We start from the raw sequence: 16,443 nt of genomic DNA, 5'->3' as shown, positions 1-16,443 counted from the left end.
TTAACCTCTTTAATGAGGAGTAAGCCTTACTCATGAAATTTCACCTTATTAAAGAAAGATTCAGGGAAGTGTTGAGAGGTTCCTCTTCATCAAACCTACACAAATATTATTATCCATCCTTTAGATGGATATGTAGAAACTGAGGCTGTGGGAGAGTTCAGTAACCAGCCCAAAATCACAGAACTATGAAGTATCTGAGCTGGCATCTTGACCCAGGTCTCCAGACTCTAATTCCAACACTCCATCTACTTTACTTCACTGACTTTCATTACCATAAAACATTCTGCATATTCTAGTTGGCAAAGAAAGCAGTGTGCATTAGTGTAGGCATAAATCTTCTAGATATTGCTGGTCAAATCAAAGTATTTATTTACCATAATTCATTAACGATTATCAGGAACTACCCTTGTGAATGCTCAGGCAGAGAATTATGCTTTTGACTCTCCTTGATCAATATTATTTTAAGGCCATATGTGTTTTAGTCTTAGTCAACTAACAATTATGAGAATACTTGTAGAAAACTACATCAAGAAAAAGGTGGTTGGATTATAATTATCCACGCAATCTAAATTGCATTATTACAGAGCAATAGCTTTGTTCTTTTAGAATAAAGCCAAAATTAGGTAAGTTAATAATATTAATAGTATTGAAATGAAATAACCTATTGTTCTAAAATTTATATACCTTGCATTTTTTGTGAGATAAAATGTAATAGTAGAATAAACATGGGAGACCTACACAATCAAGGGATATAAATCAAAGCATAAAAGACAGCATTTTGGTGCCAGACAGCTGCGGACTGTGACTTCTTCAGCCTCCTGACATGTCTCACATAATGTCCCTCATTAGTCCTTCCTCAGTCTTGCTATCTTCCATCTTCCTTTTATTCCATTATTATTAATAAAATCATAACACTTCATTTTCCCAGTGTCATGGGGGCCTGAGATATTCCACAGAAGTGAATTCCCAGGTAAATGATTTTTTTTTTTGCTTTGGTAAATTTCTTTTTATAGTAACCACTTTGTATACAATTCTTTTTAAAAATATAGGATATTCATTTCAAAAGATCATATTAAACATAGTCAAAATTTCCTTATGTAATTAGTTGATTAGTTTTGCAAATATTTAAGCACTTGTTGTATCCCCAGAATTATACTAGGCACAAACAAAAGTTAAACAGTCCCAGCCCTCAAGGAACTTACATTCTATAGAGGGATATATCAGGTACACATATAAGTAAACAGAAAATACATATGGAGTAAATATAAAGTAATTCAGGGGGGTTTAGCAGCAAGTGGGTTGGATGGAGAATCATTTGAAGGAAAGCAGTGATTCTAAGTTAGAGTCATTATTGTAAACCACATTTCTACTAAGCGCAGGGATGCCCTTAGAAGGTATTTCCCTTGATATGTAGGTAGCCAGATAGCACAATGGATAGAGTGCAGGGCCCAGAGTCAGGAAGATTCATTTTTCTAAGTTCAAATCAAAGCTGTGTGACCCTGGGCACGTCACCTAACACTATTTGCTCAGTTTCTGCATTTCTGTAAAACAGTCTGGAGAAGAAAATAATCCAGTTTCTTTGCAGAGAAAACCCAAAATGGGGGTCACAAAAAGTTGGACACAAATGAAGCTACTGAACAACAATTACAACAATCATGTAAGCTGTATGGTAGGATATTTATCTCTGACTCTTAAAATCTCAAACTTCTCTACTTTTATAGGTTTTCTGTTTCTTTTCTGTTGTGGTTGCCAGATGTTTGGCTGCTCCTTTTCTACTTAACTGAAGTAATTTCCTGGGAGGGTTAGGAAAGGGGTTCCACCTCTCTGATAGACTGAAGGTCTGTGGCTCATTTGCAGCTCAGAGTTCTTTTTTCCCCCTTACTTTTAGGACTTCATGAATGTTTCAGATATTAGGGTCACCTCTGTCCCACCACCCTGTTTTCTACTCTTTTTGCTAATCAAAAGATGTATTTACATTTTGATCCTGCCTATTTGTCTTTCAGTGCCCTGGTTTTCTCAGTAAAATGGGTATGATTTTGATAAACATATCAAGTCCTCATTATAGCTTATTTTTATGGAGTAGTAGTAAACATCTGATGTCTTCGATATATCTGAGGTGGCCTTTATTTTATTAAATCTTTTTATAATAATAATATTTAATTATTATAACAACATTAATAATTACACACAATTATTATAACAGTAATAATTATTATAATATTAATAATATAATAAAATTTATTAAAAGATGAGGTATATGTATTTTTATAGGATTGATTAGAAAGTTCCTGCAAAGACTCTAACATAATTGATCCAGTGTAATAAAAAGTAACAAGTTAATGTTTAAAATCTCATAGCAAGGATGTCAGAATCAGAGTCTTAATTTTAATAAGTCTGAGCCATATTTATAAATTTACAGGATATTTTCAATTATTTCCCTTGTTACAAAAATTAGAGCTTAGGGGAAGATCTATGTTGTTTCCCATGCTTCACTAGTGTGAAAAATGTTTTTTCATTTCTGTCTTGCTGCCTTTGGATTGTTGTTGTTGTTTTTATAATAATTGTTGCTCCTCCTCATGCTATATATCAAGGTAAGGTCAAAATGGGATTTAGAAATAAAGGGTAAAACCATAAATAAATTAGAGGAGCATAGAATAATTTGCCTGTCAGTTCTATGGATAAGGAAAGAATTTATATCTAAACCAGACACAGAGAACATTATGAGTTGTAAAATAGATAACTTTGACTACATTAAATTAAAAAGGTTTTGCAAAAACAAAACCAATTCAACAAAGATTTGAAGGGAAACAAGAAACTGGGGGAAAAATTTATACCAAATGTCTCTGACAAAGGCCTCATTTACCAAATATATAGAGAACTGAGTCAAATATATATGAATGAAAAGCATCTTCAAACTGATAAGTAGTCAAAGGACATGAAGAGGCAATTATCAGATGAAGAAATTAAAACTATCTTTAGTTTTATGAAAAAATGCTCCAAATCACTATTAATTAGTGAAATGCAAATTAAAACAACTCTGAGTTATAATCCCCCTCCTATTATATTCACTAATGTGACAAGAGAGGAAATGATAAATGTTGGAGGGGATGTGGGAAAATTGGGACACTAATACATTGTTGGTGGAGCTGTGAACAGATACAATCATTCTAGAGAGCAATTAGGAGCTATGCCCAAAGAGCCATCAAACTGCACATTCCTTTTGACTCTTTGACCCAGCAATGCCACTACCAGGTCTGCATCCCAAAGATATCAAAGATAGGGGAAAAGGATCAACTCATACCAAAATATTTAAAGCAGTTCTTTTTGTGGTGACAAAGAATGGGAAATTGAAGGGATGTTCATCCATTAGGGATTGGCTGAAAAAGTTATGGGATGTAATTGTAATGGAATATTACTGCACCATCAGAAATGACAAACAAGGTGATTGCAAAAAAAGACTTCCATGAAGGGATACAAAGTGAAGTAAGTAGAATCAAGAGAACATTGTACACAGTAACAACAATAATGAATGGTGACCAACCATGAATGATTTAACTATTATCAGCACTGCAAGGATCCAGGACAACACCAGGGGACCCATGATGAAAAAGACCAACCACTGCCATAGATGGAACTGACAGAGTCTGAATGCAAATTGAAGCATGCCATTCTTTCCTTTATTTTCTCCATGAATTTTTTCTCTAGTGTGAGTGATGCGCATCTTCTTTCGCAACATCATGAGCATGGAATTTGTAAAATAACAAATGTACAAATCTATATCATATTACTTGCTGTCTTGGGGAGGGGGAAAGGGTAAGAGGGAGGGACTGAGAGATTATGGATTGCAAAATGTCAGAAAACAATTATTTAAAATTGTACCAACATGTAATCTGGAAAAAAAAAAAACCTTAAACGAACTGTGGCTCCTACTTAAGAAACCAACTGACATTTACCGAGAAGTTCCCTGTATTTCTACCAGTACACAGAACCAGAGTCACAAGAATCCATTTGCCACAGGGTTTTCTACACTTCCCAAGTGCTTCAACCTTTGCAGAAAACTCACCTTTACTAGCAGAAAGGAAGGGGGAAACATAAGGCACTTTGATACCGTTGACTTCCAAAGGAGAATAATGAGAGTGTGGAAAAGGTATCCCAATGAAAACAATTTTTTTTTCCTCCAAGAACTCAAATGCTCCTTCCTCTATATGGCAAACACCTGATTCTTACTCAGATGTTAGCTAGTGCCTCCCCATCTCCTTACTTTCCTAATATGTTCCTTTTCTTTGTTGTGTCTGACTCTTCATGACCCCATTGACCATACCATCCATGGAGCGTTCTTGGTAAAGGCATTGGTTTGTCATTTCTTTCTCCAGCTCATTTTACAGATGAAGACTTGAGGCAATGAAGGTTAATTAACTTGTCCAAGGTCACAGAGCAAGTGCATATCTGAGGTCAGATTTGAACTCAGGTCTTCCTGATTCCAAGCCCAGTATTCTATCCACTGAGTCATCTAGCTGCCTCCTAAATTTCCTTCAAGTTACTTTCTATATACCTCGTTCCTACATATATATGCTACTTATGTAAATATGTCAACAAACATAGACATGTGTACATAATCTACGTGAATATAAATATGTGCATACAGGTTACTGGTAAATACAGATATGTCCATAGCTATCTCCATATCTATATTTATGTTTCCTTCAATGATTTCTACTGGTCTCTAGGGCAGAGACTGTTTAGCTTTTGTTATTGCCTCCCCAGCACCTACCACACTGGCACTTTCAAATGTTTGTTAACTGATTCATTTAATAACCTAGTTCCCTCTGCCAAGGGGGGCAGACTAGAGTGGAATCACATAAAAACTCTATTTGATAGTCACTGTATTTTATGCATACTTTTCTTCCACTCATAGGTTTGCCTCTCCTTTCTCCCTCAAAATTCTCTCCAACACCGAACATCTAAGGGGAATATCAGAGAAATGTATTACCATGAAGGAAGTGATAAATACGGCAGTAAGTGGGGGAGTAGAGCCTGGATTGGATAAGTGTGAGTTTGGGGTTTTATCTACCAAGCTAAACATATAATTCCTTACCTTAAATTTGTCAACTTCAGCTTTGGAACATGTTGCATGATAAGACAGCACCTGAGCCAGGAAGAAAAGAAAAGCCCTTAGTAACTAGAAATGGCAATATTTCATGAAATTCACTGGCTTTAAAAATGGACTTGGTTCATGTTTATCATCCTAATGTGACAGTGAATTACAGTATACAACGATAAATTTCTGGCTGCCATCTGTGCAAAAGATTACCATCTATACAATTATAATGGGATTCTTTTTATAACACTGGACAGGCTTAGCATACACCTTAAAAGCTAAATGTGCTATATCAAAAATTTTTTTCTCCCTGAATGTCATTTTCATTTGGGGCAGAGGGAGATAGGAAGAAGACATGGCTCACATATGGCAAATGTAAATCTATCTACAAACCTATGTTCTTCCATATTAAAATTTGATTCAGTATCATACTATTATAGGGGGTCAGGTTGTAAATAGCCTTAAAAGTCATTTTTGGGAAGAATTTATATTTTATCCTAAAGGCAATAGGGAGCCACTGCATTTATTGAGTAGAGTAGTAACAAGACCTGATCTATACTTTTTAAAAAATTGTTGGTTTGTTACATTAAAGTTCACTCTTGTCCCAACACTAAAGAAGGTATCATTTGATTATATATATATATATGCATATATATGATGTATACATAAAATATATATAAAATGTATACATAAAGCTGTCTTTCATGTTTCCATTTATCAGTGGGTTTGAGAACAGAAACATTCATAAAAGAATAGTTAATGAATAATATACTGTTTTTCTCTGCTATAGATATTGTTAGGTTAGAGAAATTTAGCCATATCATACACGAGACAATTTTTGGAACAGTTGTCTCAAGCCAACTGTATTGACCCTAAATTCAAAAGGAAACCTTAGAATCATAGAAGCCTTGACAAGCATGACATTATTACAAGTGTTTTTTTGTACTCAAGGTACAATTTATTTAGCTTCTATATCAGAAAGATTTAAGATGAGAAGTCCAAATGGTTTTGTGCATTTTTTCTGGGATTGAAATTCTCTTTAGCATTTAAAAAATGAGCAATTATTTGCAAAGTTTATCAATTTCCATAAGTTTTGGATTAAATTGTCCCCTTCCAAAAAACAAAATAAGATAATGGTGCAGAAGAAAGAAAACTGGATTTGGAGTCAAAGGATTTGGGTTCAAATCTTAGCTCTTCATTTACTACTTGTTCGCTCCTGGGTAACTCAATTAACCTCTTTAGGCCTCAGTTTTCTCATTTGTAAAATGATAAAGTTGGCTTCTATGTTCTTTAAAATCTCTTCCAGCCTTAACTAAAGGATCCTGTCATTTTATAGCACAAATATTAAACTTATGAGATAACAAAGGGGTGTGTGTGTGTGTGTGTGTGTGTGTGTGTGTGTGTGTGTGTGTGTGTGTGTGTTTGTGTGTGTTTGGGGAAGGAGAAGAGGTTAGCAGAATAGGATAATTTAGCTATATCTTAGAGGAAGCTGAGTGAGCCTTTGAAACAACCAGCAGGATGAACTTTGCTCAGCCTTTTCATAGAGCTCAGCGTCAGGGCCATATTACCCCTTTGGCTGTCTATTTATAGCTCTTCCCTAAAATCAAAAGGGATTTCATCTGGGTATCTTTGAATTATGGGTTGGAATGACCATTCCTTCCTGAAGTGAGAAATGTTCTATTACAGTTACTGGGTGTGAAGAGCTGAAATCAAAGTACTAATCAATGGAAAGGAGAGATTCAGAACTTGCTAGAACCCCACACTGGCCATCTTCAACAATGAAAGGGCAACATCGATAGTTATTGATACATTTATGACTCTGGATGCCGTGCTTGATGATGCCACTTGAGATCTAAACTGACATCAGATTTAAGTTAAAACTAATATGAAGGAAAAATCCCAAAGAATTGATATTGACAAGTCCCAAGGAAATAAAGTGAATTTCTGCTACAAGCAGCCAAACTAGAATAAAAAAAAAAAAAAGGTAACAAACTACAGAGAAGTGAAAGGACAATTTATTTGGAATGACCTGCCAGAAGTGTCGTCTAAATCCATCAAGTACAAGTCTAGAGATCAGTAGCCAGAAGATGACAGGTTTTAGAAGCACTGGAACTGAATGAATGCCCAGAAAGTGAGAAATCATCAGCTCCTACTGTCAGATATTTAAGAAATCACCTTCTGTTTGGATAGAATGAAATGCTCAAAAAAGGACGCTCAGTATACATCCATCATAAAAGATTTTACCAGCTTGAAAAGGATTTGGAGGTTTTAAATTTAAAACAGAATGAAAGATAACTCTTGATCTGGATAACACAGAGTATAAATCAACTTAAGTCTGAGTGACTTAAAGGGTTGAAGCTTTGAGGAATTTCCATACAGAAAGGGGCAAGTAGGGGGCACTCTGGGCTTGGAAACAGGAAGTTTCAGTTTCATGAGTTCAAAGTTAACCTCAGACACTTCCTAGCTGTGTGACCCTAAGCAAGTCACTTAAGCCTGTTTACCTCAGTTTCCTCATCTGTAAAATGAGCTTTATGTATGTAGAGGAATGTAGAGGAAATGGCAATCCACTCTTGTATCTTTGCCGAGTGTATAATTATAATTTGTTCCCCAGGACTCTAAATCCCAGCATCCCACTTTTGTTTTCATGTTATGTCCTTACATTTTGGAGATAAAGTTTTGTGTAGCTCTGGCCCTCTCTCTCTTCCTGTGATCACAGTCTTGGAAGCTGGCTTTGGACAGGCAGGAGAACTTACTCATCTGATCTTATTTTTGTTAGATAATCAGGTTTTTATACTTCTATTTCCTTTTTATTCCTTCTACTTCAAATGATTACTAATAAACTTTATAAAATTAATACTTGGAGTTATTAGAGATTAATTTTAATATTATACAAGAAAACTCCAAAATGGGGGCATAGAGAGTTGTACACAACTGAAACAACTCAACAACTAGATGGAAACATAATTCTACTTAATAGATTTTTTTAAAACCCTTAACTTCTGTGTATTGGCTCCTAGGTGGAAGAGTGGTAAGGGTGGGCAATGGAGGTCAAGTGACTTGCCCAGGGTCACACAGCCAGGAAGTGTCCGAGGTCGGATTTGAACCTAGGACATCTTGTCTATAGGCCTGACTCTCAATTCACTGAACCCAGCTGCCCCCTACTTAATAGGTTTTTTAACTATTGTAGAAATTAAATTAATGTGCAATACTTCAAGTATTATTTTTTAAAAATTTATTATTTAGTAAAATAGAACCGCATGACTAAGTTTTCTACCTGCTCAAAATGCAGCTTGGCCAAAGCCCCTGACAGGAAGGAAAAGAGGCCAGACACAGAATTCTACCCAATTTATGTCCTGTCTATGTCAGCACGGAATGACAGGAAGTGAATGGGGTTCTGGGAATTGTATTTTTGCTGGTGGTTGTAGTTTCTAGGGTCACAGATTCCAATTTCACACTATTTTGCCTAGAGATCCACCAGGAACTAAAGAAATGCTATTTTGGGTGAGACCACTACCCCAGGCCTATGAAGCTCAGGTTTCTCTGTTGAGAGAGACACTCAAAAATGTTTTGAGGAAATTAGAGTATTCCACTTTGACATAGGATCATGGGATTTAGAGATAAAAAAGCCTATTTAGATAGTATCTAATCCAGCCCCTTCATTTACAGATGGGGAAACCGAGGCCTGAAAAATGGAAATGCCCTGCCTAAAACTACACTAGCATTATAGTAGCTGTGTCAAGATTTGAACCCAAGTATTCTGATCTCAAGCCTACAACTTCTCTCACTAGATCATGAAGTCTCTAGGCATAATTTGAAATATAGGTGCCATTTTAAGATCAATGTCAGCCTAATGTAGACAATTTGTACTCTGTGTCTGCAATTGGTCAGTGAAGTATTCAGCCATCCCTTTGGCATTCCTCTGTGATTATCAAGAAGAGTGTCTTGCATGTATAAAAGCCAATGATGATACACTTAACCATCTGAGAAAAAGAAAGTCTGAAACTCTAAAAGTACTTAATACTTGCCTTTTAATTCAAGGCAGCTCTATACTCAGGAGTTGGTATTTGACCTGTCCACTTTTCTAGGTTTGGATATAAAGATCCTCTCTTTGGCATTCAAAGCCCTTCAAAACTCAATCCTCTCCTATCTTTTGATTTTTTTTTACCATATTCTTCCTCCATATTCTGTGATTCAGTAACCCTGACCCTTTTTATTTCCTTGAACAATACACTCCATCTCCCAAACTCTGAGTATCTGTCCCTCATTCCTAGGATGTTCTTCTTCCTCATCTCCATCTTTTAGCTTCCTTCAAGTCTAAGTGACTTTCCTGAGAAATCTTTCCTGATCCTCCTTAACAGTAGTGCCTTTCCTCTACTTATTATTTCCAATTTATCCTGTTTATATTTTGTTTCTACATAGCTGTTGGCATGTTATCTCCCCAAACTATGAGCTCCTTTAGAGCAGAGTTTGTCTGTTGTTTTTCTTTGTGTGATGATTAAAAATTCCAAGAGACTGGATTCTGGGTAAGAAAGCAAAATTATCTATCAGGTTAGCAATAATGAATAACTAATACTTTTTATATCATTACATATTATATTTTTATCTTTCTATTGCCCAATTTTACCAATAAATTAATTGGTTGGTGATTTCTCTCTATGATCAAAGACAAAGATATTCGGCATTTTGAATAATTAAGTACAATTTTGGAAGCTCATTCAGCCCTCCCCTAGACATTTCTAATTGGTGAATATGTAATAAGGCCAACATTCTCTCAGGCTTTCCCTCATGATGATGGAAAAGCACTTGCTCAATCCTAGAATTACAATATCTAGTTGAAGAAATCAGATTTTGTCTGGTTAAGAGTGACCTTCTCTGTTCCCCCCAATGCCCACCCAAGGATACTGTTATGCTGCCCCCTGCACCCTGACATACTTGGCTTCAATTAGTTCTAGTCTTTACTGGACAAGATGGGGCTTACAATCTCAATCATTCCAATTTTAGAAGTTGCTCAGGGACAAGGCATGTAAGAGAATGTCAGACAAAGGAAAGAGGAAAGAGACTTGAAGAACATTGAATCCTATTTGAAATGATGATAATACAGAGCATTACTTAGAAATAAAAATAATACACTAGAATTAAGTCTTCTCATTTATATCCATACTTAGCAAGGTGTCTGGCACAGGGTAGGTGCTTTAATGTGCTTTTGGACTGACTATATCTTTGGTTTCTATTAAATCTCTGATTTAACAGAGAATATTCCTGTGTGGGGGCAGCTGGGTGGCTCAGTGGATTGAGAGTCAGGCCTAGAGACAGGAGGTCCTAGGTTCAAATCTGGCCTCAGACACTTCCCAGCTGTGTGACCCTGGGCAAGTCACTTGACCCCCATTGCCCACCCTTACCACTCTGCCACCTAAGAGCCAATACACAGAAGTTAAGGGTTTCAAACAAACAAACAAACAAACAAACAAACAAACAAACAAAAAAAGAATATTCCTGTGGTCTATTTATGTGCTTTATAGGCAGTGTATGATAGTAGATAAAGAACTACCCTTAGAACCAGGAAAACTGGGTTCAGGACTCCTCTCTAACATATATCGACTCCATGACTCTGGATGGGTCCCTTGAGTTCTCAAATCTTTAGACCACTCTCTAAGGCCATGAGATAGAGGCAGCTTAGTGGTCTGCATTTGTACAGGGAATTTCCTCATCCAGGAATTCTCTATGCCAATGATATCACAAGTCTAGCCCCCACCTTCCATGTGATTTCCAAGAAAAAGCTTCTCCTTTCTTATTTTTCCTTCTGATTTCTTTGCCAAAAAGAAGTTTCTTTGGCTTAGAAATGAAATTTCAAAAATTACTAATGAGGAGTTCATAATTAAGGTGAGTAGAGAGATAATAAGAAAGTGCCTCACTGCCCTCCACTGATTCAAGTCTCCAGATCTAGATGAGTTTTATCCTTAGGCACTGAAAGATCTGGCAAGTGTGATTGCTGAACTCCTATAAGATTGATCCTTGAAAATTGTAAAGAAGAATGAAGACTGGGAAAGAGCAGATGTCAAGAAAAAAAAGCTTAAGAAGAGCACTAGACTTGGAATTGGGAGGACCTGGGTTCCTATCCAATCTCAGACACTTCCTAGCTACGTGACCCTGGGCAATGTCGCTTAACTCCAATTGCCTAGTCCTTAGCACTCTATCTTTGAATCAATATTTAGTGTTGATTCTAAGACAGAGAATAAGGGTTCAAAAAAATAAAGCTCAAGGAATTAATGAAGAAAAATGTAAAGGAAGGAGGCCTAGTAGTATCAGATTTTAAACTATACTAGAAAGCAGAAATTGTAAAAACTAACTGGTATTAGCTAAGAAATGGAAATGTAGATCAGTAGGACAGAGCTGACCTATAAACCAATAGGTATAAAGGATTATATTAACCTTGTGTTTGACAAAAGCAAAGATCCAAACTTTTGGGATAAGAATTAATTATTTGGTAAAAATTATTGGGAAAACTGAAAAGCAGTCTGGCAGAAAATATAGACATTCACCAAGATAAGATCAAAATGGATACATAACCAAGATATAAAGGGATATATCATGCACAAATGAGAACAGTGAATATATTATCCATCAAATGTCTTGATTTTCAATTTTAAAAAGTGGGGGTGGGGATGGGGGGGAAGAATAGATTTGTAGAGTCTATTCTCTTAAGTTGGTGAACATGACCGACTCCTGAAAAAAAATGGAATGTATTACTGAAGGGATGGCTAGCAGATTTATTAAAAAGGAAAGATAATTGTGATCATGAAGGGTCAGCATGGCTTCATTAAGAAAAGTCATTCGCCTCTCTGCCTGCTTTTTAAATCATTCTGGGGGAGTCCAGTAAGACCATGTAGGGAGTGTGAGGATTCTAAAATCCCAGACTTTCTTTCCCTTCTTTGATGTTATGGTCTTCTTTACTTTTTGACCTATTCTATTCAATTCTAGATGTAGAAAATGAAGTCTTAGATCTTGTTCAGAAAAACAAGCCATAAAACTCTGGGACTCGAAATCAAGCCTGGATGCTGCCCTTACTCCACTTACCCCAAAGTTCCCTCTCCCCCATTAAACAAAGAATAGATTATTCCAAATTAATCTTATTTCCTATTTTGACAGGGTTACTGGGCTGCTATGTTAAGGGAATGTTTGTTGACTTGAATAAAGCAGATAGTTTATACTTCTTTTGTTGTCATTATTCAATTGTATCCAACTCTTCCTGACCCCATTTGGGATTTTTTTCAGTAAAGATTCTGTAGTGATTTGCCATTTCCTTCCCCAGTTCATTTTACAGTTAAGGAAGCTGAAGGCAAACAGGATTAAGTGATTTGTCCAGAGCTACTCAGCCAGTAAGAGTCTGAGGTCACATTTGAACTCTGGTCTTCCTGACTCTGGACCTGGAGATCTATCCAATGCTCCACCTCAATGCCCATTATTATGTAGAGCAATTGACAAATTCCATACTAGTTTCTCTCTCTCACTCAAGAAATTTCTTAGCTACCTTCTGGTCTATCGATTAGTGTTCAGAAAAAGCAAATGAACTTAACATTAGCCTTAGATATAATTTAAGGCCAGTGAGTTCCTATCCCAAAGTTTTACAATGTTTTTCAAGGCCCAAAACAAGTCCTGCTTCTTTGCTTTTCCACTGTTGCTGATCATTTATAGTTACCTATAATAATCATTTGTAAATAAAGTTTTTCTCATGAATCTGGCATTATCAGAGAGTAAACTGTGTGAATATTCTAGATAACCTGAGTCTTAAGAAAAAATTTCTATATTTAACCTTTTTGTGTTTTTACCTTTTTTAAAAAAATGACATCCAATATTCATTGAGTACAAGGCATCTTGCTAGGTACTGTAAATACCTAGCAAGTATTACCTACCTTATAAGTCTCCATCTTCTTAAATTAAAGATTCCATTTTACTACTTTTATTTTTCATGATTCAGGGCAATTACCATAAATATCAATGACTGAATTAAGCTGATATGGAGACTATCTAGAGGGTTATTGAGGGCTGTAGTAAATGAACCTGGGCTATTGTGTGTTTTAAGAACAATAAGATTTTTGTTTCAGATTTAAAAAAAAATTGTCTCCTTCATAGTCAGACTGTCAGTGATCACTTTGGCTGCCCTCATTGTACTGCAGCTGTGTGTCTATTTCCTCATCCTTAATCTTCTTTAATTCAATCTCTTTTTCTCTTTTCTACTAACTTGATATTTTTATTTCCTATAGGATAAGAAATCAAATAATGATGCTAAATAGAATTATGTGTAAAACAAGAGTAAAGAAGTTAGCTCTTTCTGAATTCAAATCTGGCCTCAGACATTTATTAGCTATGTGACCATAGGCAAGTCACTCAACCCTTTTTGCCCCAGTTTCCTTCTCTATAAAATGAATCAGACATTCTTTGAGCACAGTTCCAAATTGCCATCCAGAATGGTTGGATCAGTTCACAACTCCACCAGCAATGCATTAATGTCCCAATATCCAGCCATACCATTGTTGGGTTTGTACCCCAAAGAGATCATAGATAAACAGACATGTACAAAAATATTTATAGTTGTGCTTTTTGTGGTGGCAACAAACTGGAAAATAAGGGTATGCTCTTCAATTGGGGAATGGCTGAACAAACTGTGGTATATGCTGGTGATGGAATACTATTGTGCTAAAAGGAATAATAAACTGGAGGAATTCCATGTGAATTGGAAAGACCTCCAGGAACTGATGCAGAGTGAAAGGAGCAGAGCCAGAAGAACATTGTACACAGAGACCAATGCACTGTGGTAAAATCGAATGTAATGGGCTTCTGTACTAGCAGCAATGCAATGACCCAGGACAGTTCTGAGGAACTTATGGTAAAGAACGCTACCCACATTCAGAGGAAGAACTGCAGGAGTGGAAACACAGAAGAAAAGCAACTGCTTGAACACATGGGTTGAGGAGGACATGATTGGGGATGTAGACTCGAAACTACCACACCAATGCAACTATCAACAATTTGGAAATAGGTCTTGATCAATGACACATGTTAAAACCAGTGGAAATGCGCATCGGCTATGGGGGGAGGGAAGTTGGGGGATGAAGGGGAAAGTAAGAGCATGAATCATGTAACCATGTTAACTTTTCTAAAAAATAAAAATTATTAAATGGGAAAAAATTAAAAATTAAAAAAACAAACAAAAAAATAAAATAAAATGAATCAGAGAAGAAAATGGCAAACCACCTCAGCATCTTTTCTAAGACAACTCCAAATGGGAACAAGAGCCAGTCATGACTGAAAAATGACTGAACAATAGCAGCAAGGGAGGGTCTGAAAAGCTCTCCCAAAAGGCAATGCACTTTAGTATTGGAAGGTTGGGGTGTCTGTTTTAACTATCTGAGAACTTTTTTTTTTCACTTGTTTGCCTCTTGGTACTTGACTGAGTTTTGGATAACTGAAATTGCTGGATGAGGGTCTTCTAAATGACTGAGTTATTACTACACAGTATGTGAGGCAGTATGTGATAAAAGGAATATGGACTTCAAATCAGGAGAAGCCTGGGTTCAAATACAATCACTCATCTAGATATATGACCCTTTCTATATCACTTGGCCTAGATGATCTCTTATCTTCCTTTCAGCTGTAAATCAATGATTCCATAATTATTCATGCATAAGATAAAAACTAAAAAAAGTTTTCTGAAGCCCACAACATATCAATTTTATATTAAACATTAGATATTATTGGCTCATAATAATGGAAATAAATCAAATCACTTTATCTTTAAAAAATGTGATATATAACATGGAATCATTGTATTGCTTGTTTTCATTTAACTTTTTGGAAGAAGAGAGGGAAGTTAAGTGATAATGGAAAGTTATATTTCAAAATGACTATGTTGTATAAACAAAAGGTATTCATAAAACTAATTTTAAAAATATGAATTAGTAATTGTACCAATTATTGGTTATAGTAACCTTTCATAAAGGGGCCCTTCCATTGCTACTCAATTTTAAAAGCCTCCAAAATTCTATTGTCATTGTAATTTATTTATGATACTGCAATGTATGCATCTTAGGTAATGCAAAAACATTTTAGAAAAAGAATGTCCAGCCATCACAATAACATTGCTATCCCTTGCCCACTTTTGTTCTCTGACACCCTTGTTATGACTTAAAATGAAGTTGGTTTTCTCCAAAAAATTGGTTATACAACTTTTTAATGCTTCATTAATGCTTTATCTAATGAACCCCTTACTTTCTTGAGTTTCTAGTCGGTGAGGACTGAACAGAGAATATAAGGTATTCTTTTAGATCTATTGGACAACTCAGCATAATTATTGCTCCTTTCAAAATGCCATCAATTCTTCAAATCTGTGCTTTTGGAATTAAAACCAGGAAAAAAAATTAAAACCAGGAAAAAAAATAGTCTGCACAAAAAGGGATACTTACTAGCTTTGGTAATTATTCTGTAGAATATTTATATTCAATTTTTACATCTCTCCACTTTCCCTGGCTTTATATCTTTTTCACATTGTCAATAATTAGCAAGGTAACATGAAGCCCTGAGGACACTTGTGCTTATGAACATCTCAGAGCTTTTTGAAGAGTGGGAAAGTCTCAATATGATTTTCCAAGATAGGTTTAATTGAATCTGACATGGGGCAGCAAGTTTTGCCCACAGTACTCTCCCCATTTCCAAAGTATTTAGCTTAGGGCACTAATTCTTACTATTCAAAGACTACTTGGAATGCCTCATTTGGAAGTCTTTTCAGAATATTTCTGACATTTACAAAGGAAGATCCCCAAGAATCTACTGGGAATTAATCTGATCTTTTCTTTTCTTTTTTTGCACTATGCACCAAGCCAGATGGCAAGATGAGAGATCAGCTTTGTTTTTGTCTCTCACTGTCAATTCACAGGATTGGCTTGCTGTGGGAAAGTTATTTTGAAAATCAGAAGGCCCTAAATAAATACATTGCTTTAAAAAATATTTTATTTTTTCCCCAATTACAAAGAAAAACTATTTTTTGACATTCATTTAAAATTTTTTTTAATTCCAAATTCTCTCCCTCTCTCTTCTCTCCCTGAGATGGCAAGCAATTTGATATAGGTTAAACATGTGCAGTTATGCAAAACATATTTCCATATTGCTTTTATTACTACTAATAGTGAGATTATCTAATACAAGAAGTAACTATTGAGTTCTTATTGGTATCATATTTATACAACAATGTGAAGAAAGAAGTTTTTAAAATCATACTGGAATTTTGTTGATTAGTTTTGAAAAATTATTTGGATAATTTAGTCTTCAAAGATATTATTTTTATTTGTTTT

At 35.6% G+C, this 16,443-nt stretch overlaps 1 protein-coding gene across 1 annotated transcript in view; it reads right to left on the bottom strand.

Annotated features, from left to right (window-relative positions):
• Positions 1 to 16,443, bottom strand: part of PDE11A (phosphodiesterase 11A) — a 532,399-nt gene that overhangs the window by 171,024 nt on the left and 344,932 nt on the right. Inside the window, exon 10 of the mRNA XM_044669081.1 lies at positions 5,096 to 5,146. Within this exon, the coding sequence (XP_044525016.1) occupies positions 5,096 to 5,146 (51 nt within the window). The remainder of the gene's footprint in view (positions 1 to 5,095; positions 5,147 to 16,443) is intronic.

Source organism: Gracilinanus agilis, chromosome 3 (genome assembly GCF_016433145.1).
Source record: "Gracilinanus agilis isolate LMUSP501 chromosome 3, AgileGrace, whole genome shotgun sequence".
Classification (NCBI taxonomy): domain Eukaryota; kingdom Metazoa; phylum Chordata; class Mammalia; order Didelphimorphia; family Didelphidae; genus Gracilinanus; species Gracilinanus agilis.
The sequence above is the reverse complement of the archived record's forward strand: the minus strand, read 5'-3'. Positions and strand labels throughout refer to the sequence as shown.